The sequence below is a fragment of the Erpetoichthys calabaricus genome, chromosome 8 (assembly GCF_900747795.2).
Source record: "Erpetoichthys calabaricus chromosome 8, fErpCal1.3, whole genome shotgun sequence".
NCBI lineage: Eukaryota > Metazoa > Chordata > Cladistia > Polypteriformes > Polypteridae > Erpetoichthys > Erpetoichthys calabaricus.
This window is the reverse complement of record NC_041401.2, coordinates 196,371,512-196,396,187: the sequence shown is the minus strand read 5'-3', so window position 1 is coordinate 196,396,187 and position 24,676 is coordinate 196,371,512. Positions and strand designations below refer to the sequence as shown.

General features: G+C 45.6%; 1 protein-coding gene across 1 annotated transcript in view; it reads left to right on the top strand.

The window, feature by feature from the left end:
- The window catches only part of si:dkey-91i10.2 (uncharacterized protein LOC555224 homolog), a 42,273-nt gene extending 19,093 nt beyond the window's left edge, over positions 1-23,180 (top strand). Inside the window, 6 exon segments of the mRNA XM_028808309.2 lie at positions 3,626-3,797; positions 4,394-4,595; positions 14,601-15,181; positions 15,183-15,227; positions 16,787-16,932; positions 21,490-23,180. Of these exon segments, the coding sequence (XP_028664142.2) occupies positions 3,626-3,797; positions 4,394-4,595; positions 14,601-15,181; positions 15,183-15,227; positions 16,787-16,932; positions 21,490-22,303 (1,960 nt within the window). The 3' untranslated portion in view covers positions 22,304-23,180.
- The last annotated feature ends 1,496 nt before the right edge of the window (positions 23,181-24,676 follow it).

Here is a 24,676-nt window from a genome sequence, read left to right as displayed (position 1 = left end):
AACCTCGGTGATGAGAGTCCGTGTCATCCGTCCATCTTCCTGGACCTGATCCTATCCCAGCCTCCGTGTGTGTTTAGGCCAAGAGACAAGCCTGGATGGGACACCAGTTTTGGGATGGGGGGCTGACAGTACACAGTCAAGTGGGGATTGAGCCCGGGGTCTCCACTGTGACATGTTGCGTGTCTGAATTTCATGTGATCACGAGACCACCACTAGGCCAGCGCGCAGACTGTATGCGACTCTTCACAGCTCTGTGCGGTTTACTTGTGTATAGCGCCTTTCACTGAGTGTGGTAACACGGTGATGGACTTCACGGCAGTGACATGTCCAGATTTGAGCCTAGAAGTTCGGCTCCTCCTCATCCATCCCATTTTCTCCTCCCGATTATCAACGTCAGGGTTGGGGTGGGGGGCTGCAGCTGTGCCCTCCAGAAGCGGGCACAAGGCAGGAAGCAGCACTGGGCAGTCGACCACCCATTTGATAAGAACTTTTCCTCCTTGCTGTATTTGCCAAATTAGCCAAACAATCATTGAGGCAGTTAATGGGTGACAGATTCGTATTCGGAAAAAATGTCGTCACCGTCGCCATAGTTTTTTTTAAAAAGAAGCAATTAACAAAGGTGGGATGCGATTCCTCGGGTAACCCGAGATGGCTGATGTGATAGTCATGTAATTAGTGCTAAAGCCACCTGCAAATGTCATTTCCGGGGGTCCTGTTTTTCTTTGGAATCGGCCGAACATGGAAAGAAGATCTGAAAACGGACCCACAGCCTTGGCAGGAGCGGGCTGGGCGGGCATTTGAGAGTTTCAGCAAAACAAAATGATGAGCCAATGAAAATATATCATTTCTAAAATGTCATTAAATAAAGCAGCCATTTTGTAAAGCCAGTAGTCCAGAGCAGGGTCACCCTGTTGCCAATCCCAGCAAACATTGAGGGCAAAGCAGGGACAACACCTGGACAGGGCGAGGGTGCCAGGCCAGCGCTGGGTGAAGCCTGTTTGGAGGACGGACATCGCCCCTCGATGTCCAAGGCAGGTGGTCATTATTGGTCAAGTTCCCCTCCGTGTCCAGAGTGTGTGCCCCCTGTATTTGAGGCTTAAGGAGTCTCCTCACTTTTTAATTAACTTATATAAATGGCGGCCCGACTGGTAACGACAGGTGTGCCAACATAAAATCAGGGTGGTATTTTAATATGCTAATGAAGTGAATTTTGTGCTTGAGCAAAACTCACAATTTAAAAAAAAAAAAAAAAAGAATAGCCCACCCTACGATGAGTTTCTTTTTATGATTTATGTACTCCGTGTACTTTGTGGTGGTGGGCGACAAAAATTTTATAATGCCACATTTTCATGAGAAAGAGATTCACGTGAATGGGATCGATTGGTGACCGGTGCTGGGCAGCGGCCAACGACGTGAAAATCGTCCGTGGAAAAGCGAGAAGAAAAATTCACGTTCCTCGTGTCACGCAGTCCACGCGTCTTTTTTTATCGTTGCCAGCTCAAAACTAGCAAAACGAATTCTTTTTGTGTAAATGTTTAAATATTACTACCCGAATTATTAACAAGAAACCCAAAGACTCCTGGGAAGGACGTTTGGACTTCAAGACCCGCCTCCCCCCCCCCCCCCATCATTCGTTGTCTTCCAGAGGTGGAGTCTTGTGCACTGAAGTCCCGCCTCCTCCCTCTCCTCTCTCATTGGTCTCCTGCTCGAGAAGATTTTCAGGAAGTGGCTCGACTAAAAATAGTTTAACAAAAAAATCCCTCCGTGTTTAGGATGTTGTGACCCTGCGATGAATGCCCGACTCTTGTATTTTATGTAACACGAGTGATCGGAGACTTCGATATCATCGTGGTCATCCTGTTGTCACAGGTACAGAGTGCCATGGAACTCTTACCTTATGTCTGACTAACCACGCCATGGCAGACGAGGGTAAAGCCCCTGGCATCAGAAATGTCGTGATCTCGATTCCCTGCAATTCTTACAAACAACGGCAGTGAATCGATGAAAAACGGATCACTTGTGGGTGTAGCGTCCACTTAAATGTGTAAAGAAAAGAAAACCGAGTAGCTGTGACGCTCCTTACTAGCAATGTTAAATTCTGCCGAACTGACTGTTTGATTGGTTCTAAATATCTTTTAGAGCACCTTGCCTGTGTTCCACACGAGATGTCAAGTTCAGGCTTCCCAGGCTTCATTTTTGGCACCAGAGTGGCAATGCGAGCGGTTATTATGCCCGTTGTGGGCTGCAGGACACGTGTGACTACTGGACACTCCGTTGGCTCAGCACCTTTGCATTGGAGTCCAAAGCACACCCTGAAGATGCGGCTGCCGCCTGGAAACTCCTTACAAACGTCATGTGAGTTTGGACCAGCTGACCCCGACTGTCCTGGCTAAGGTGTACCTGGGTGCTGTGAGATGGCTGAGTGGAACTCGCAGATGGCCAGCAGGGGTGCTGTACCATATCTGACCCCAAAGGTCATGTGAAAAGGCAATTAATAAATAATAAATTAGGGTTTGCTATTCCTGCTGCCCAAGTCAAACTCCACAGCTCTGCTCCATTGACGAGCCAATCAGAGTGCAGACATCTGATGACGGTTAACATCCTTTGCAAGTCTCGTTACTCGACGCGTCTTCCTCATTCCTCCCATTTCAAGGCGTATCTCACATGTTGTTCTCCTTACTTACGCTGTGGTTACCATTACAGTTGTGGGAGGAGTAACGGTGACGGTCGAGTGGGCGTGTCCTGTAGCAGGAGTGTTGGGTAGCACTGTAGGCCACACCCAGACCCTTCTGGAGAAGGAGTGTGCTATGTAAATCATGTGACATAAACCCTGCGATCTGATTGGATGTTCTTGGGGGCCCCACAGGGCTGCCTGCCAGAACTAAACTCCCATACAGCCCTCCAGACGGGGATCTCTGCCATCCTCTTCACCCTGAATGTCATTTTCTTCACCTTCCGTCCATTATACTGGCCTCCCTACCCGGAAGCGAGCTTGATGGTCTCCACGGTGTCTTCTCGTTTGTCTGACTTCTGATACACCAACCATCTCGGCCAGCACTACGTGTTCTCCTGATGTCCTGTTTTGTACCCAGAGCGCCCCCCACAGCTCAGTCATGGAGTAGGTGTCACCTGAATAGTGCAAGGTCACTAATCCTGTTACTCCTCACTTTTTAATTCTGTGAACATTTTCTGGCCTCTTTGTCGTTTGCCTTTCTTGCTCTCCTGTCTACCTGTTCGGTCATTCGATTCCTTTAACCTTTCAGACTCGGCCGCCCGCCTCGGCTTTCCCACTGCAGCCTCTTTGAATCCTAAGCCACTTCATTATCACGCCGGGGCTTTTCAGACGACTGTGATTAGACACCTTGGATCAGCCATCTTGTAAAAGTGGTGCAGTTGTAGGGTGAAGCAGATGCACACCTAAGCAGGATCGGATGTCCTTGAATCCTCCGGTTCCTGTGTTCCTGTGCATTGATGTGACCAATGAGATTTTTTAGGGCAGCCTTTTGTCTGGTGGGGGGGGGGTGGGGGGGGGGGCGTCTGGTGTTGGTGGGGATCACTGAAGGGCATGACTGGTACAGACGCGGTGCCAGGAATGATAAGTGTGGTGTCTTCTTCTTTTCACCAGCTGCAGTGCAGAAATTGCTGCTGTGTCCCCCGTCACAGTCTCACGTGACATTGACAAAGCTGACATCACTGCTCAAGAGGAAAGCAATCAATCCACTGCGGTTTCCATGACAATGCCGGCCTGCAGCACCGCGACTGAGACCAAATCTCCGGGAGCTCAACCTGCCGTCTATGTAAGGGTATTTTCCAACTCGTCGGCTCGCCTGTTAAATGTGTTTTCTTTGCCGAGGGCCGGCCTGGCGTCCCTCTTGTGTGTGCATGTGATGTGACGAGGATGGGCAGGATGCATGATGTGAAAGTCAAGGAATGAGACGAAGAGGATTGTGATGCGCTAGTCGAGCAGGTGCTACGCAGTCCACAGCGCGCACCTTACTTAACGTGAGTGCCGTCTGCATTTTGATTCTTTGAAATGCTGAGCCGAGAGCAGCGTGCCGCTAATTTGAATTCTTTCCCAAATGACCTTTATGGCTTGAGTGGCTCGCTGTCCCACTGATGCATTAATAGGCGAGCGAGCGAGCGGACGGACGGCTCTGATTTGAGTCGTCACAATGCTCTCCAGGTGAGCCCCTTGAAACTTGAGCATCGGCAGACTGTGGAAGTGCTGCCGTTAGGACCGTCTGCTCGACACGCATCATGCAACGCGCTTAACGGCAGAGAAGGCATCGGTCTGAATGACTTGAACTCTTGGATTTGCATTCTTTCTTTTTTTGTCTTTGTGTTGCTGTTATTTCTTTTGTTTTTAATTTGTATTTTTTTTTTTTTGCGACAGCCCCACTCAGGTTGCAGGCGGTCGAGCTCAGATGCTGCCTACGACACGAGCGAGTCGATGAAGGCGCAGAGGGAATGTCGACTGAGGCCCCATTTCAGTGATCCCATGCCAGCCGATGCCAGCAAGAGGAAGCAGCTGGAGATGAAAATCGCGGCCGCGGCGCGGCTACACAGCCAGAGGCAACACCATGACAAGGAGGCAGGTTTGTACCCCGAGCTGAACTTCACTTTATATAGCGCCTTGCACAGGGAGCCGGCGGCCTCACGCCGCCTGGTAGAGCGTTACCTTGGGAGTGTGGACCATTGGCACTGCTGCCACGCCGCGTCCACCTCGATGTGGAGATGACGTGACACTTCACCCCAAGGGCCGGGACCTCCTTTTAAACTTAAAATGGCCACGCGTGTCATGTGGTGGACTGCTGTCCCGTGCAGGGCTCGTTTCTTCCCTTTGTCCTTTGCTGCTGGGACAGGTTTCTGCTTCCCAGTAGCCTGTAATCTTACTGGTTTAATGGGCTGTGGTGGGTGGCAGGGATTGAAGGACATCCCGATTGGGGTGGATGGCGTGTGCTTTCCTGGCCAGGAGACCACCAAGAATGGATGAGCGTTCTTCCTGCGATGGGTTGCTGTTTCATTTCCGGCCTCTGCCAGTACTTCAATATGGCTGTGCTCCTCAGCTGCATTGGAATTGTAGACCTGGAGGGGGCATCCCTGCTGGGGTCTTTGGGCACCGCTGCCTGGAGAGGACTTCCCTGTTTTATGGAGGTTTGGCTCGACAGAGAAGTGCTTGCTGGGTGCAGTGTGGTGGCGCCAGTAAGACTCCCAGGTCCGGCATACAGGAAGCTGCTCTGCCTCACCCGGGTGAGTCTGAGTTGGGCGAGGATGAGGATGAAGAAGGACAAAGCTTGTCACTGGAGGAGCTTGTGCTAATGTGGTCAGGTCTGAAGGTCCTTCTGTAGTTAAATAAAAAGAGGCTTTTGAAGTGTTGTCTCAGTTTGGGGGTGCGAGACTCCCCACAGGTCTGTAGGGTCCTTATTGTCACGTGAATCTCACTTGCAAGTGCTAATCGACAAGCAACCCGTCTAAACTCATCCAGCGCCACAATTAGTGTTAGTGTTGTGGGCACACGGATTGAAAATGTGATAAGAGTCGTAGTCGAAAGGGGATAGCGAGGGTCAAAATACCAGAAGACAACACGAGACTGCGCACCCAGAACCAGAGGGCCAAACGAAATCGTCACTTAAATGCCGAAGGAGTCAGAACTGAAGTACCAAACCTAACGCCGAGGCCGACTAGCAGTAAAGACAACAAAACATTTTACATCCAGTGAGGGGAACTGACAGTGCAAACGTCGCCATATTTATACATCCTGTACATACAGCCATCAACGTTTAGTGATTGATCGTGTAACTAAGGAAGGTTCAGACAGTGGTGAAAAGTGACTTTCAAACCCAAACCCAAAAATACATGCAAGGAGATACCAGAGGCAGATGGGTATGAAAAGCACCCTGTGACATTCTGGGCTTATGGGTCAAATACTAAAAAGGTCTGAAATATCTCAAGTGTACCCTCAGCGTCCCTCCTACGCCTGTCCTCGGTTCCCTCGTATGTCTTGACATCGCTCAGTTGCGCCCCCATAAAGCCCACTTCTCAGACTTTTGTCATTTTGACGCACGTTGCTTGCCTCCTGCCTATTTTTTGAGTGCCGGTACTGGTGGACGGGCCGTCATTTCCGCTGTGAACGTCTTACTCGTATTCTTGCGCACATTTCCCATCTTTGAAGGGTTGCACCGTGTTAGCATTTAGTGACCCAAACGTCGCTCCATACATTATTTGCCTTATTGTCGTTAAAATGCTGCATTTTAACTCCTTTGGCCAATCAGATTGCTCAGAGGAACTGGACACACCCACACAGAGGCAGCGGTGTTCTGTTATGTAGTACATAAGTGCTAAGATTTGTATTGGGTGTGACGAGGATGGACAGGATTAGACATGAGGAGGACATTAGAGGGTCAACTCAGATTGAACGGTTGGGAGACAAAGTCAGAGAGGCAAGATGGTGTTGGTTTGGAGAGAGGAAAGATGCTGGGTATATTGGGAGAAGGGTACTAAGGATAAGGGTGGCAGGTAAGAGGAGAAGAGGCAGGCCTAAGAGAAGGTTTGTGGATGTGGTGAGAGAGGACATGAAGGTGATGGGTGTGACAGAGCGAGATGACGAGGACAGGAGAGATGGAAAAAGATAATCCGCTGTGGCAACCCCTAACGGGAGCAGCCGAAAGAGGAAGAAGATCTGCACAATTCAGGGCTCATACCTACTAGCATGTGCTAATCAACATGAAACACGTCTCCACTCTGTCTGTCATACTTGGCCCTATATAGATATGAAAGACACCATACGATAGATGGGCTTCTAGCGTCCTTATTGTCACGTGTTCAGAGTCCAGTGACGTTCTAACCAACACGATGAGTGTAGAGAACAGTTGTACCTTGAGATTTCTGTCTTCCTTACCTGTAAGATCTCAGAACGCAGCCCAACACTCTACATTGGAGCCATACGACATTAGGTAGGTTTAGAAGGCACTATATAATAGATTGTGAAAGGCGCTATATAAAGCAGGTTGCTACGGTTTCCTGTAAGCGGCTACAAGGTTGTCCAGTTGGAGGATCATCTCCTTTGAGAATAACGGATAATGGCAGGCCCTGCTGCAAACGACGGCGCATCCCAAACAGGAGCTGTAAATTTGACGTTAAGTTTCGACTCCCGTTATCCTCGTTACGTTCAAGAATTGTGGCTGACAGGATACGACAGATGTGTTCAGAGATTGAAGGTAGTTGTTTTAATAATTTTTCCTCGACCTTTTTTGGGGATTTTAAAGGTCAGGGAAGCTCGTGGTCACCTTCGTCTTGCCTGCTGTGTTTTTCACGATGTTGAAAATGATCAACGTGTCTCCTCCATAGTGTCATTTTGTGTCTTGTTTGGGCACTGCCATTTTCAGCATTGGTTGCAGTGCCGAAGTGTGTGACGAGTGACGTGATTGGGCCATACTGTAGCTATAAAGGTCAGCGTGTCACTCTCCCAGCCTGTCACGATTGGATTCTCCCAAAGATCTTGGCTTGCAGTTATTTTTGTTCCTCAGTCCCCAGTTTGGAAGTTCTTGATCTACTTTTTGACTATGATTAACGTTTAATGAGCTGGCTGTGCTTACGTGTTTCTTTTCCTGTGCCGTTCCCCTGACCGCCATTCTTGTTTTACACCCTGAGCTCGTTTGCCTGCTCTTTCTGGTTTTGGCATCTTGCTTGCTGTTTTGTTTTTTGACATCTTAATTTGCAGTTCCTCTTACTAGTCACAATGCTGACCCTATGAACACACACGTGTAAGTCAATAGTTATCGGCACGTTTCTGATCATTTTTTTTGGGTTGGCTATGTCTGTGGCCAAAGGGGTAAAGTGTCGACCCTGGATGCTCAGTTTCTCTTATTGTTTTTCATGGCCGCTCCACTCCGTGTTTGTGCCAAAGAAGAGCAATGATGAGCTCTTTATTGGCTGAAGGTGCATCAGGGCCCAAAATCCACAGATGGCTCTCTGCACAATATGGAGACAATTTTAGGTACCTGGAGTTGGGGTCGGAGTCGGCAGAAATGTACTGACTAATTAATTTACATTATAATGAAAAAAAATACAGCAAGTTCAAATGTCCCATTTCACAAACAACAGTCCTAACAAAGTACTTGTCTGATGTAAGAATAAAGCCCAGTGCATAGTTGTGTTACTACTAGTGTGAAGTTCACATGTTGTAATCTGGATTATGGTACATTACAAAAAGTGTGTTCATTTTATTTCAGATACAATGCGTCTAACAAGTTCATTTGAGTGTAAACAAGTGTAATGATGTAGGTGGAGGTGTGTGCTTCACCTAAACACTTCAGTCAGTCAGGTCTCCTCTTCATCTCTGTTAAGGCTCAGCTCTTTCCTCATAACTCATTCCCTGTAGCCCCCCATAATCAGCCTAGTCGCTCTTCTCTGGACCTTCTCTTGTGCTGCTGTGTCCTTTTTGTAGCCTGGAGACCCAAACTGCACCCAGGACTCCAGATTAGGCCTCACCAGTGTGTTATAAAGCTTGAGCAGAACCTCCTGTGACTTGTACTGCACACATCAAGGCGCTATATAACCTGACATTCTGTTAGCCTTCTTAATGGCTTCTGAACACATTACTTTATGCTGTAACAAGTAAACAAGACCAGTACGTTTGTTTGAGTTTGACAAGTGTTACTCATTGTGCCCTAATGTTGCTTGACTCATCTTTAAGACACAGAGCTGCACTAGAAGCTAGTGGGGCTGACATGGTGTCACCCAGGGAGTCAGCGGTGGGATCTGATCTTACAGCATTGCAGGCCTCGTCAAGTCCTACTGGTGATCAGATTGCTGTGCACTTGCATGTGAGACAACTCTGTAAGATAAACTCGTTTGTTTCCAGGCTCCACTCTTACCAGGGGCCTCATGTATAATGCCGTGTGTAAAATTCACACTATAACATAGCATACAGACAAAAGCAGAAATGTTCGTACGCACAAAAAAAAAAATCCAGATGCATAAATCTGTGCGAACGCCAACTTCCACGTTCTTCCACTACATAAATCCCAGTCAGCGTGAAAAGTGACGCTCGTGCACGCACCTGCTGCCCCACCCAAACTCCTCCCAGAATTACACCTCTGTGAATATGCAAATCAATATAAATAGCCGTTAAGCTCAGCCTTCTGTGAAAAGACAATGGCAAAAGCACAGGGGAAAACAGAAGAATTTCAGCGAATATCAAGTGGAGGCAAAGGAAAAATGTACTATTTGTTGGTTTAAACAACAAAAGGAAGTTGATCGGTGACAGAGTGTCGGAGAAACCCGAAAGCTCAAGTTCACAGTGCCCGAAATAAAAAAGAAGCGGTCAGATATCAAAGTCACCATGAAAAGGCAAGTCGTAGCCCACCATCCGAGTGTCATATGAAAACTGATTCTTCAAAACTTTTAAGGAACATTGAAATATCTTTGTAGTACGTGTTTAATTATTCTATCCATCTATTATTCCAGTGTCATGCCAGCCCAGCAAGAATACAGCGCAGGGCAGGAACAGTCTCTGAACTAGCTAGCGCTGTGCCACTGTGTCCTCACATGTTTAATTATTAACAATATAGATTATTTAAATGACGTTAACATTTATCTGTATAATATAATAAACATATTTTGCTGCATTTCATCTTAAAAATGATATCGTCATCATATGTAAATACGCGCTTTATAAAGTGGCGCAGGTTGTGCAATATTAAAACTGGATCACAAGTTTACAGTGAGGTGATTGTACTAATAGGGGCGGCACGGTGGCGCAGTGGGTAGCGCTGCTGCCTCGCAGTTGGAGATCTGGGGACCTGGGTTCGCTTCCCGGGTCCCTCCTTGCGTGGAGTTTGCATGTTCTCCCCGTGTCTGCGTGGGTTTCCTCCCACAGTCCAAAGACATGCAGGTTAGGTGGACTGGTGATTCTAAATTGGCCCTAGTGTGTGCTTGGTGTGTGTTTGTGTGTGTCCTCGCGGTGGGTTGGCACCCTGCCCGGGATTGGTTCCTGCCTTGTGCCCTGTGTTGGCTGGGATTGGCTCCAGCAGACCCCCTGTGACCCTGTGTTCGGATTCAGCGGGTTGGAAATGGATGGATGGATGGATGATTGTACTAATAAGTACAGACAGTTCTACAAGCACCTGGTGGACTGATTGAATGCGTTTAGAGTTCTTGGGATGAAACTGTTTGTGAACCAGGAAAGGCTCTGAAGCGTTTGTCATATGGGAGCAGTTCAAACAGACTATTGTGCATGGCTGAGGCAGCGTGTGTTTGATGCTGTATACCCGGTAATTCTCTTTCTGATCAGCTGCTCCCGAGTGGTGCAGTGAGAGTAATATGGAAAAAAGATGATCTGCTGTGGCAACCCCTAACGGGAGCAGCTGAAAGAAGAAGAAGAAGGTGCAGTGAGAGTAACAACGCTAAAGCAGCTATGGTATTTAGAATAGTTTGGCCCTTCTGTGGACCATTATATTGTTACAGGTCAATTACTATCAGATGCCTTAAACTAATAAACAATTACCCTAGGTTCTTGTCTATAAGCCGGACTCATGTATAAGCCGGAGACCAAAATCATACGAATTTTTAAATAAAATCGTATCATAGATAAGCCGGACTCATGGATAAGCCGAACGTACTATAATCTATAACTAATAGAAGGGAGGGAGGTCAGTGGTCTCACTCGCACCCATTTAATTTCTTTAAGGGGGGAGAGAGTGTGAGATATTGGCGTCTCTCTCACTCCCCGCATGGCGCGGTTGGAGCAGCCCGAGCGCGTTCTTTCTGCTCTGGGCGTCGCCGAGTCAACACGCGCGCGTAGCGGTCTTTTAAATTGTGATTTTATATGTAAGCATATTTAAATATATATCGCGGATTTTTTGCTGGTTCGCGGATTTCTGCGGACAATGGGTCTTTTAATTTCTGGTACATGCTTCCTCAGTTGGTTTGCCCAGTTGATTTCATACAAGGGACGCTACTGGCAGATGGCTGAGAAGCTACCCAACTTGCTTTTCTCTCTCTCTCTCTTGCGCTGACTATCTGTGATCCTGACGTATGGGGATTGAGCAGGGGGGCTGTTCGCACACCTAGACGATACGGACGCTCGTCTAAAAATGCTGAAAGATTATCTTCACGTTGCTATCTTTTGTAAAGCTGATTCCTGAAAAGACATGCTGCACGGTGCTTCACATACTTAAAAGCTCGAAGGGCACATATTGATTTTTTTTTCTCTCTCTCTCTCTTTGTCTGCTCCTGACGGAGGGGGTGTGAGCTGCCGCCTTCAACAGCTTTGTGCCGCGGTGCTTCGCATACTTAAAAGCCAAACAGACATATTGATTTGTTTGCTTCACTCCTTTGAAGAGGAAGATATGTTTGCATTCTTTTAATTGTTGAGACGGAACTGTCATCTCTGTCTTGTCATGGAGCACAGTTTAAACTTTTGAAAAAGAGACAAATGTTTGTTTGCAGTGTTTTGAATAACGTTCCTGTCTCTCTACAACCTCCTGTGTTTCTGCGCAAATCTGTGACCCAAGCATGACAATATAAAAATAACCATATAAACATATGGTTTCTACTTCGCGGATTTTCTTATTTCGCGGGTGGGCTCTGGAACGCAACCCCCCGCGATGGATGTATAAGCCGGACTTATGTATAAGCCGATATTCTATTTTTTCATTTTCACAACTTTTTATCCTTAGATAAGCCGCGGCTTATAGACAAGAACTTAGGGTAACTTCAGTGTATTTGATAAAGTTGTGGATGCAAAAAAGAAAGGGAAACCACCCGGGAACAGCAGCACTGCTTTGACGTTGGGTGCCACCAGTTTAAAAAAAACTAGCGGAGAACTTGCGTACGCCAAGCATTTAGTTACCGTGAAAATTTGAGTAATTTTACAACCAAGTTTAGGTTTTATACATCGCGATCTGAGCATTGAAACGGGTTTACGCAATATTTTTATGCGTACGCACCGTTTATACATGAGGCCCCCAGGACTTTGAGTTTCTAACAGGGTCAGAGTGACAATGGAATCCTAATAAGGGACACGTCCAACTCTTTGGGTTTAGATGGTTGTTTGTGCCAAAATGACATTCAAATCCAAACGAGTTCACTACATTGCAGTGTAACGCACACAGACGTAGGGCATTTCATTTTGACGCAGTTTTTATCGTGCTGTGATTTCAAACATATCAACCAAAGGACTGATTGCTTTTCACCACAGCACACAATTTTCATGACAGTTTAAAATGCAATAAAAAAGTGTATTGTGTAGTAATTCATGTCCATAGATCTAAACAACTAAAAACAAAGCCAGCGTGTTGCGTTTTGCCTAACAGCTGCTCCGAGTGGGTTGCATTTTGATTGAAGACCCTGCGCTAATCGCACCGAAACTGAACGTATAGCTGTAACAGCCAACTCGCTCTCCCAAACCGGCAGCTACCCCACCCGACAAGCCGTAGTTCTTCCAAATAAAGTTCCTCCAATCAACAATCAAAAATAAGCCAACAAACAGTATGTCAGATAATAAAGTGAGTATATATTGATAAAAAAGAAATGAACAAACTCCAAACAGTGTATATATGTATCACACCCCAACCAACCCAAGCCCAAAATGTCCGTTTGAAAGTAATAATAAAAAGAAAAAGTGCAGCACAACATTAATACACAATACAAACCCTCCCTCGACCCCACACTGAACACAAACTCGATAAGACACACAGAAAGCACGAAACACACATAAAAGTCCAGAAAATGGAAAACGTTTGTGAACTGGAAAAATAGTCCTGCAGAAATGACACGGATGAAAATGATGGCCTGCTCCTGTCCCCAAACAACAACGGGGTTTTGCAGTGCAAAGCTGTTGTTGTCGGGCGTTGAAAATGGCAGGTAGACAAAGGTGTGAGTGATCTGCAGCGTTCCTTCTCCTGTCTCTGTAGCGGAATGGCGGTCTAGTAGTTGTATTTCTGTCCTTCCGTTTAAATAGCGAATGATCAGATGAGGGTGATGGAATTGACAAGACAAGGGGAGCATATTTACATACACACAGACCGTGTAAACAGGACAACACTACGAAAGACATTTACGATGACATTAATCATGCAGCACACCGCGACACAGTGGCATGTAAAAGTGTGGACCCCCCTGCTTAAAATGTCTGACACTGTGAACAGTGAAGTGCACAGAAGACGAGCCGATCACCAAAAGGCACCGAGTTGAAGACGACACATTTCTTTTTTAGTATTTTATACAAGATTACATTTGGATTTCCATCCTTCACAGGAGCACTTGGGTCCCAATCCAGGTGGTCCGGCATGTGGCGGGTGCAGCAACGCACTATCAGCACATGCTCCCAACCTCTGTCTCTCTCTGTCATCTTCGCAGGTACAAAATACCCAAAAAATGAAAAGGGCCTGAAGCAGAAGTTTTGTGCCCTGTCATGGTCCGTACTTAGTAAGACCCCCTTTGTCGAGTGCCACAACACATTTTTGAGAGTCTTTCAGTTGTCACGTGGGGTATTCTCACCCTCGCCAAAGGCTTCTCATTCTCTGAGCTTCTTGGGCTGTCTTGCCTGCACTGCTCTCGATGTTTAGGTCAGAGGCCTGTGAGGGCCTGCGTGAGGCGTTTCATTCACGAGTGTCTTCATCCAGCGGTAAAGATGCTGAATGAGGAATCGATATGGCAGGGGATCCACCATCTCGTTGAACTGGTGATGTAAACCCGATGGTTTCGTTCACGGTCCGTGTCGACTGGCTTGTGGGAAGGTCCGGTGTAAGAGAAGCAGCGACACAAGAAGAAGTTCCAGCGGCTACAGGAACGTCTTTAGATCGTGTTCAAGAGCTGCAGCGCACGATTATGTAGGTCATTAACTGGGCCGTCTGTGGTTTGTAAACACCTGCAGATGGGGATGACAGGACTGGCTTTTGACATACCGGTCAGGGCTAACAGGATATGAGACAAGCATAACACGCAACTTGGACGACACAAGAGTCGTAAAGCCTCCACCTCACCGCTTCGGTTAATCGCTGCACGTTGTCCGCACTTGTGTTTGCCACCAGCACACAGAACTGTTTAGATGTGGAAGGCCTCGTACCCCACCTTCTGACGCCGATTGCTCCTTTGATCACACCTAGTTTGGGCACGTTGTTGTGAATCAAAATGCAAGATGCCGCTAAACGAGATGCAATACGTTTGCTCTACTGTTTCTCATGACACATGACCTGTGGTCACCCTGCAGTACGTTTTTGTGTTGCATTTTAAACCTACACGAAAATCTCATGGCGTAGTGAAAAGCCATCGGTCATTTGGTTGACGTTTTCTTAACTATGAAATGATAACGCCGTGCCAAAACAAAATGTGCCACATGCTCGTGCATTACATTGGCGACAGATTGCACTGAATTTAGGACAAATAATCGTTCTCATTTGGGATGTGCCTGAATTGGTCAACTGAGAGTGGAAATCACAAATTCCGACTTGGGCTGTGTGCGCTTTGATGTTTACGAGATTTTTCCATTTCTGTGTTTTGATGCAAGTGGCGACGGCGCCGTTCACAGCTTATAGACTAAATGGACCGTGGCAGATGATTTAGTCAAAGTTCACCTTCACTGTTTATGTTTGCAGGCCCCACTATCGCCAAGTCCAAGAGCCTCCAGCGCGGTGGTTCCGAGCCAAAGCCGGGAAAGAGCACAGGCAGTTCAGGCTGCCCACAGAAAGCGAAGCAACGCTGGAGCAATTTAAGCTGCCTCAGCACTGACAGCGGCGTCGTGGGGATGACCAACGAGAAGGACGATGACGAAGAGTCGCAGATTTTTCAGGAAGGGAAATCGGCAGATGTGGACCGTGTGGACAGTGGAATTGGTCCAGCCATTGCAAGAAACTGGAGGAACAAAGCCGTGGACGCTGTCGCTTCCATCAAGGACTGGGACTCACGAAGGCCGTGTTCAGACTGCGGGGCGCAGGATATGCAGTGCGAGCCGCGGCTGGGTAGGAGGGACCACTTGTGTGAAAAGTGTGCAAAGCTGAGGACTGAGCGCAAGGAAGCCATCTTAGAGTTCATTAATACCGAGTCGAGCTATGGAGAGGACCTGAGGATTATAAGAGAGGAGTTTTACGTCCCAATGCAGACCGCCGGACTCCTGACATGTGACCAGCTGTCCGTGGTGTTCAGCAACGTGCAGGAGCTCATAGAGGTGAATGAGAATGTTCACAGAGGTTCTTCAGGACGCCATCGATCAAGCCTTTGATCAGGTAAGCACTGGGGTGCTGTCAGCTATGTACATGGAGTGGCCGCTTTATTAGGTACACCTGGTCATAGGCAGTCTGCTCCCTCAGACAGCCAATCATACAGCTGTATTTTAGAATATGCGAAAGTAATTAACGTGAGAGCAGGAGCAAGAAGAAGATGTATCATCTCAGTAACTCTCACTGTGTTCGGATCGTTAGTGCCAGACGTGGCGGTCCTACCTTACAACTCAGAAAGAGCTGAGCTACTGGGATTTACAGTCTCTAGAGCGCCGCTTCTCAACCTGTGGGTCACGACCCAAATGTGGGTTACTGGAAATCCTAGATCCTTGTGACATCAGCCTTTGCTTTATGTTTTAAGGGGCTACCGACTGTAAATTTCAGTTCTGCACCCAGTCAGTGGGACATTTTGGTCCTGGCTGACATACTCCACATATGCAATCACCGTGCTGCAGAACTTCAGTGGCTAGTTGAGCAGCCAGCCTGCCACTTGAATTCAAGAGCTTCTGTCTGGCTGCGCTCCACCACTGAGTACACACAAGATTATAGCGCCTCTCCTCCGCGCTCTGGATTTCTAGGATAGGTGTGAAGTACCAGCATGTGAGCGGGTAGCACATGTACAGTAATGATGTCATTTACAGTGAATAGTGCAGGCCATCCGAAACACGGAGGGTTCAGCCAGTTACCTTTCCAACAAGCCAGCAATCACGTAGAGCACCGCTACGTCTGTCAAAGCTCGTTTGCCTCAAAATAAATGAATCGCGGGTTGAACCAGAGCCACTGAGCCATGACGTTTGTTAGTCTCATACGTGGATTGTGCTTTAATGGAATGTCACTGGTTAGGGTTAACAAAAGCAGCTTTGTTCTTGCTAAAGTAATCTGATTATGTTAGGACCACCAGATGTGGCTGCAAGTTGCCTTTTTATGTTATGCTTTATGTATGTCCACCCACACCATACGCACACTGGGCGTCGCGCCTTGCTGCTTGGTTAAGGACTTCAGTGCAGCAGGCCTGATGAAGTGAAACTTGGCTCAGATATTCCTGACCTGTTGGCCAGCGCTCTGACAAGTGACATCACATAGTCCAAAAAAAGTGAATACGCAGCATCGGCCCTCTTAAAAGTGAACTAAGATACGGTCCAGACATTGTGTTGGTTGTTTTTGAGGTGTCATACGTTTGTCACAACTACACACATTTTAATAACAGCTTGGTGAATTACCAGACATGCGAGTCACCTGCTTTGACTGTCGTCATTTCAGAGTTTCTCTGAAATGTTGCTTACGCGTGGCTCAGAGTTACTGTAGATATGCACAAGCTTCTGCGTCAACATTTCTTTTATAAATCCTTAGATTTATGTGAGAAGTTTGGCCCACACATTTTTTGAGCCTCTTTTACTGCATATGCAAGTTTTATAAATGAGGCCCAAGCAGCTCACCGGTAAGAAAATTGTTGCGTGAATTCCCAGTGTGAAAACCCGTCCAGGATAGTGACGTCTCAAATATGTGTCAAGACGTGAACCCACATGTGCTGGCGTATAAATATGATGTAATGCCTTTACTTTTAGGGGGATGAAGACCTTCTGACGGTGTGCATCGGTGAAATCTTTCTGGAGTTCGTTAACATGCTTCCCGCATTTCAGACGTACTGCCTTCAACAGTCTGCCTCCATCAACATGCTGAACACTCTGGAGAAGGAGAAAGAGCTGTTAAGGTATGTAGGTGTGAGACGACAACGGCGGCGCAGGCCCAGCCTTATGATGCGTCCACCTCTTACCAAAACGAGTCTGTGAAGGTAGACAACTGTGAAGAGAAGTCCATGGGGTGCCATACTAGGGAGGCCTCCCTTACATCCCAGTGCAGGGCAAGTGTAAGCCAGTGGTACGGCCCACTCCTGTGAAATTCTACCATCTAGGTGGGACGGTAATATTGTCCATAAGAACAGAAGAAATTCTGTCCATTTGTCGTTTGTTTAGCTAGTAGCTAAATTGTCCCCATATCTCAACCCGATCCTTCTTAAAGGTTGTCAAGGTCTCTGCTTCACCTCGGTACTTTCCTCCAGACTCCCACAGCTCTTTACATAAAGAAGTGCTTTGTGGCTTCAGTCCTAAACGCCTTCATTTCCATTGGTGTCATCGAGTACGTGACGCACCGTGCAGTTGAAAGAATTGTGCAGAATCGACTTTATCGATGCCTTTGAGGATTTTGAAAACCTGGATGAGGCCGAGACTAAACAGTTTTAATTCTCTGACATGTCCTTCAGTCGTCCGCACCCGTTTTCTCTCCGCCAGCTCTTTTGAGGTGGTCTGCCCATTACCAGGGTACTCCAGTAAACCAAGGAGTGCTTGTGTGACTTGTACCCAGTGCGGGCCTTTCTTCCACACTACCCTGTCGCTTTCAACCCGTGAAAACAAAAGATTTTTAAAAACTCCTCCCCGGAGTCAAATACGTCTGCAAACATAGCGTCAGTGTTCTGCCGTGGATGGACGTCAACACGTTTTTCCTAGGAACGATACTCGAATTGCGCTTTGATTGGTTCAGGATTATTTCATGGCCATTCCCTGATTTGAACCTGCACATTACAGCGGCTCATTCTCTGCTTGATCACAGAAGCAAAACATTTTCCAACACAGAGGAATATAAAAAATATAAAAGAGTTACATTATAAAATAAAATAAAAATATATAAAAGTTATATTATAAAATAGAATATAAATATATAAAAGAGTCATATTATAAAATAAAATATATAAAAGAGTTACATTATAAAATAAAATATAAATATTTAAAAGAGTCATATTATAAAATAAAATAAAAATATATAAAAGTTATAAAATAAAATAAAAATATAAGTTATATTATAAAATAAAATATAAATATATAAAAGTTATATTATAAAATAAAATAAAAATATATGAAAGTTATAAAATAAATTCTAAAATAAAATATAAATATATAAAAGAGTCATATTATAAAATAAAATAAAAATATATAAGTTATATTATAAAATAAAATAAATATATAAAAGTTATATTATAAAATAAAATAAAAATATATGAAAGTTATAAAATAAATTCTAAAATAAAATATAAATATATAAAAGAGTCATATTATAAAATAAAATAAAAATATATAAGTTATATTATAAAATAAAATAAATATATAAAAGTTATATTATAAAATAAAATAAAAATATATAAAAGTTATAAAATAAATTATAAAATATAAATATATAAAAGAGTCATATTATAAAATACTGCGGTGGGTTGGCACCCTGCCTGGGATTGGTTCCTGCCTTGTGCCCTGTGTTGGCTGGGATTGGCTCCAGCAGACCCTTGTGACCCTGTGTTCGGATTCAGCGGGTTGGAAAATGGATGGATGGATGGAAACAATTTATTCACACAACATACTTCATACGTGCAAGAGACATTTTAAAACTGTCCTCAAAACTTATCTTTTCAAGCTGGAATACCAATTGTGAATTTTACATTGTTACTGCCTGTTATGTTTCCTCCCACAGCCCAAAGACATGCTGGTTAGGTGGATTGGCGATTCTAAATTGGCCCTAGTGTGTGCTTGGTGTGTTTGTGTGTGTCCTGCGGTGGGTTGGCACCCTGCCCGGGATTGGTTCCTGCCTTGTGCCCTGTGTTGGCTTGGATTGGCTCCAGCAGACCCCCGTGACCCTGTGTTCGGATTCAATGGGTTGGAAAATGGATGGATGGATAATATAAAATAAAATATATGAAAGAGTTATATTATAAAATAAAATAAAAATATATAAAAGAGTTATAAAATAAAATATAAATATATAAAAGAGTCATATTATAAGATAAAAATATATAAAAGAGTTATAAAATAAAATATAAATATATAAAAGAGTCATATTATAAAATAAAATCTAAATATATAAGTTATATTATAAAATAAAATCTAAATATATAAAAGAGTCATATTATAAAAAAATAAAAATATATAAAAGTTATATTATAAAATAAAATATAAATATATAAAAATCATATTATAAAATAAAATAAAAATATATAAAAGAGTTTTAAAATAAATTAAAAATTATATAAAAGAGTTGCGTTTCACGTCGCTTGTTGTGCTGCTTACCTCTGTGCATCTTAATTGCATTTTGTGAAGTTTGAATTCTGCACACATGCGTGAAAATCAAATTACTTTCCAGTTGCTACAGTTTTGTGACAAGTCCCATGACTGGCGGTGTCACCGTTGTAGTGAAAAAAAATTCAAAACCCCAAGAAAATCAGATTGTAAATAACTCCATCCATCCATTATCCAGCCCGCTATATCCTAACTACAGGGTCACAGGGCGCCAGTCCACCACAGGGCACACACACACACACACACTAGGGACAATTTAGGATTGCCAGTGCCCCTAATCTGCATGTCTTTGGACTGTGGGAGGAAACCCACACAGACACGGGGAGAACATGCAAACTCCACGCAGGGAGGACCTGGGAAGCAAACCCAGACGGGTCTCCTAACTGCGAGGCAGCATTGCTACCCAGTGCGCCACCATGCTGCCGTAAATAACTCAACAGCCTTTATTACTTCTGTTCGGTAAGGAGGAGCGCATTGCATCCTTCAGCGATATGAAAAACGAGGCGCTTAACGAAGAGGACGGGCGTAGAAAGCCACTGATTGAACTCGCAGAATGTCAGGACAGACAGACACAAAAGCACAATGGAGTGGAGATGCAGACGCAGACACAAATGCATTTACGTATTTACAAATGTTCTTTGGTACAAGATGCGCTCCACTTGCTGTGCACTGCTAATAATCAATCATCTCGCGGACAAACACAGAGCTAAACCTGTAAAGTGTCGCTTTAACACGTGCTTTATTTTTATTTAATAAGACAACCGTCGCCGGTTCTGAAGACTGTCCAGCTGTAACCGGCGCGTTCATTTGACATGCGGTCAGTTCTTTGCGGCTCCTTAAAGAGTTTCTTTCTTTCTTTTCTTTTCTGCAAACACACGCGGCTATCAGAGTCCGGACTGTGCTGAACGTTAATCAAACTGCACAAAGCACATGGGAATTTGAGTTGCACGGGGTTCTGAATTTTCCTCTCCACTGTCCTGATGGACCTTTAAGGGCAGAGTGGTGGTTGTGAGGCTGCAATCAGAAGGTTGCTGGTTCGAATCCCATAAATGCCAGCAGTCACTCTAGACCCTTGAGAAAAGGACCTTAACCTGCAGTTGCTCCGTCCTGGGTATGACGTTAGCCTGCATCTGACCACACAAGTAGGCTCTCCGAGGAAAACGTGGGGGTTTGTGGCAGAATTGGCACTCCAGCCACCATAAAACAACCTCCCACTGTGTCATTCCATCTGAACTGGTGTGGTGCTGAGGTGTCGCCCGCTGTCACCATGGCAGCACTCGGGTCCTAATCCGGGATCTTGAGGTGGTTTGTCATGTGGTGGGTCCGGCGATGTGCAGGCCTCTAACCTCCCTGTCTCGCTCGCTCGCTCTCTCTGTCCACATGCCCATCACAGGCGTCTTTGGCCGTTTTAGTACACACAGCAGGGATCTGTTTGTAAACGATGAGAAAACTCCAATGTGAATGAAGATCTTTTTCGTATAAAAACTCCATTTTTACACAAAAGCCTGGTAGTGTGGACGTAGCCATTAGGACAAATATTGGAAAGTGTTGTTTCTCACCAAGGACCACAGACGCCCAAGTGGTGTGGAGGACAGTTGGATTTCAGGGTTATTTTGGAGAAATTATGTGAATAGGACTGGCGAGCTTGTTGGGTAGCATGGCCTGCTTTGGTCAAAACTGATCCAGTCATCCCAGTGCTGCTGGGATTGTCTCTGGCCCTCCTGACCATGAAAACAATGGGTTGAATTTTTGTAGTTTTTACCTTTGTAGCTTCTCTATTCCACCATCTTTTGTTCTGTTTGGGACACTTGCAGTCCTAGTAAGCTTTGTAAGGCACTTTGGTGCTGGTGGTGGTTGGCGTTGCAGAGGGTTCTGACACCTCTTGCATGTTTTCAAGGGTTAACCAAGCCATACAACAACATCCCAGCAGTGCATTCTGGTCCAGTCAAATGCCGCCTTCTATCCCGCGTCAGACCACCTTGCACAAGTCCTCTGGCTGGTAGTGGCAGATCGACAGCATGGCTGCACGTTTGCGGCCTTTTCTTTGTTGTTTTTAGTTTGGCCCCAGACGACGTTTTTTTAATCGACGTCAGTAGCGAAGTCTGAAAACACGACAAGTTCAGTCATAGTCTTTGCTTTCTCTGTTACAGAATATTTCTGGACGTCTCCCAGAATGACAACACGGCTCTGCGGCGTATGAACCTGAGGTCTTTCCTGATGGCCCCTCTGCAGAGAGTGACCAAGTACCCTCTGCTGCTGAGCAGGATCAGTAACGCCACATCGGAGTACCACCCAGAACACAGCAGTCTGAGGGAGGCAAAGAGCCGCGTCGAGTCCCACTTGGAGCACATCAACATGAAGACCAAACAAGAAGGCAACTCGTGGTCACTGCGCTCTTTTCGCCGGGACAGTCGCAAGAATCGGGAAGTGATCAACATTGAGATGAGGGAAATCTCCATGAAGACTGTAGGCTGGCCTCGGGAGAACACCCGCTTTGTCATGGAAGGCCTGCTGCAGTTGTCTCAGCCTGCTGATGGCCAGTGGGTAAAAAAGGGGAGCAAAGCCTTAAAATTCCAAAACATGCATGTCCTACTGATGGTCAACATGAAACGGACTTTTGAGGTGAGCCTCGATGGGGCCGCCCTAGAGAACCTGGTCCAACAAGAACTGGTGAGGGACGCCGTGCTGGTCCTCTTTAAGGACAAAAGCAACGGAAAGTTTGCGGTTCTCCGGGAACCCATCCACCTGAGTAACTGTGTGGTTTCGGCTGATCCGGACTGTGACGACACTTTCGAGTTGCTGGATATCAGGCGGGAGGCCTTTGTCTTTCGCGCCGCAGAGAAATCTCGGACTAACCAGTGGTTTCGACAAGTTAAGAGGTACTCCCGAGAGCTGGGCTCATGGAAGAAACGACGCAACGCTCTGCCCAATATCATGATCAGCACAACTCAGAGTCGGTCTTAGGTGCAGGCCATCAAAGCTTTTCTACTCTTCTGTGCGACTCGGACCCGCTTTGATGTTTAGCACATGTGCAGATTGAGCGGCAGCCATCTTTGCACTGGAAGCCCACAGGTGGGAATGTTCAGGTGGCTTAAGTGAATCAGGATGAAGAAAAAAAAAAAAGAACCAGCTGATAAACCACCTCATGTTCTCTGTGGCCGGGCAGTGGGAAGTGATGGATCGGAAGTTTTCTCTTTGGTTCAGAACTAACAATCGCTGATCTCACTCACATTACTGGCCATTATGCAGATACACACTGTGGTAGCCTTCACACTGTTAACTCGGTGAAAACCGCAACCCGCTGAGGTTGTTTTGTAGCATCCCATCATGCATTACGACACATTCCCTGGATACATCCCGTGAATGTCTCGGTTGGCATTTATCACTGTGTGTGCGAGAGCAACATCCAAAAACAAAGCAATAAAATGAAGAGTGTGTCGTGTGCACGCCGTTGCGACCCAGACAGTGTTGCGTGCGACGTGCAGGTTGTGTTTCTTTTCCTTTTTTTTTCTTTGCGCCGCCTTTTCCTTTATTTTGCAGCAGTAAACGAGGCGCGTTTCAGAAGAGCGACAGGCACACACCGTCACATCACGTCAGTATTTCTACACTCTGGCAGCGGGGTTCTGTGGTAACGGTTAGCCAATTCCTTCCTTTCACCGAACTCCATCTTTAATTAGCTGCCTTGTTTGCAGTGATTCACTTTTGTCAGAAAATTTACCAAAGATTTTTTTGTCATAGCTTTTATGAACATTTATGTTTCGCATTAATTCTTTTCCGTATTAGCCGTCTCTCTTCATTATCATTCCTATAATCACAAGAGCAGATACCAAGGTAGCACGTATACTTGGTGACTGAAACAAAATCAGATTGTTTTATAAAACGTGTAAAGCTGCAACCTTCGGGAGGGGACAGGCAGGGGAGTTTAAATTTGTTAGGAGGTGCTAAATATAAAAAGGTTGTGATTAGCATTACAAAAGCATCCGCGTGCACAAATAGTCGATGGGACTGGACTCCATCACGTGTCACCCTCACCACCACATTTTGACAGCCATTTCATGTGCTGCCTTTGGGACCTTGAAGTCTCATCTCAATGTTATTATCTTTGAGAAACTGACGTAATAGGATTGGTAAGCTTATTGGCCTGGATGGCCTACTCCCGTCCAAGTGTTTAAAGGTTGTACGTGGCCTGTTGCCCTGTCATCTCATGAACGGACTTCAGCCTCTCACTCACGTTCTGCGTGCTCTTGGCTCCCATCAGTGAGGTACATGAGGAGCTGTACCGCTAAACGATGGCATAGGATAAAAAAATGATGATGGTGAACAACAAATTTGAAGTCGAAGTAAACTTAGCCAGAAGCTGAGCAATTAAAGAAACTGCCACTAAAGTCGTATCTGGACAGGATTAGGGTCTGGCATGAATGAAGTCCGTGCTAGAAGTACACCTTATGACAACTGGTGGTGAATGTATGTATGTGTACCAATCAGCAACCCTCATTTAGAACAACATGTCTGTTCGTACAAATCCCCCCGTTTATAAATAAACGGTACATATGAGCGCACATTTGGACCTCCGAGGGGATACCCCATCACCTCCCTCCCTGTTATTCAGACCACACAGTAAGGAGTACTGCTGGTTCCCTTTTTCCCACTTCAGGCACTGGATAAAGTATTTATTACCAGTAATTACCTCTGTACTTTGTCACTTCCGAATTGCTCAAAAGAGTTTGATTTGCACAGTTTTAGTTTAACTTGGGGTTATGTTTTTGCAGACTTTTTATAGAAGGTAAAATCTCGTTAACCTTTATCAAGATGTGAACACACAATTCAGACAGGACTAACCTCTTCCTCCTCCTCTTGTAGTAGTTAGTATACTATCACTATCACCTCCTGCCACACAACAAATCCCATCTGAGTAGGCCTTACCACTCTCTCAAAATATCCGTAATCTTGGACAACTTCTGTTCTGAAGTGCTGGCTTAAATACCATCATCCAGGTGACATCACCACAGCATAACTTTCCCCCAACCCCACGGAGCTGCCCCCCAGCAAACCAGCACCTATAACGGCAGCGGCCTAAGGAATCCGAAACGGCATTGCAGTCTTTTCAGAAACATGGCAAAAAAAAAAAAAAATAATTTATTGAAAAGCAGAACACAAGTGAATCTTTATAAATATAAACCCATTTCTGTCTCTACAGTAGTAGCACCCTGTTGGGCGTATTCAGCGTTAACATTTGCAAAGTGCCATCTGTTGAAATGTATTTGTAATGCGTGTAGTAATAAAATGCAGCACGTTTTTCATTCCAACAGATGGTGCATCACTGCTGTTGAGAATCCT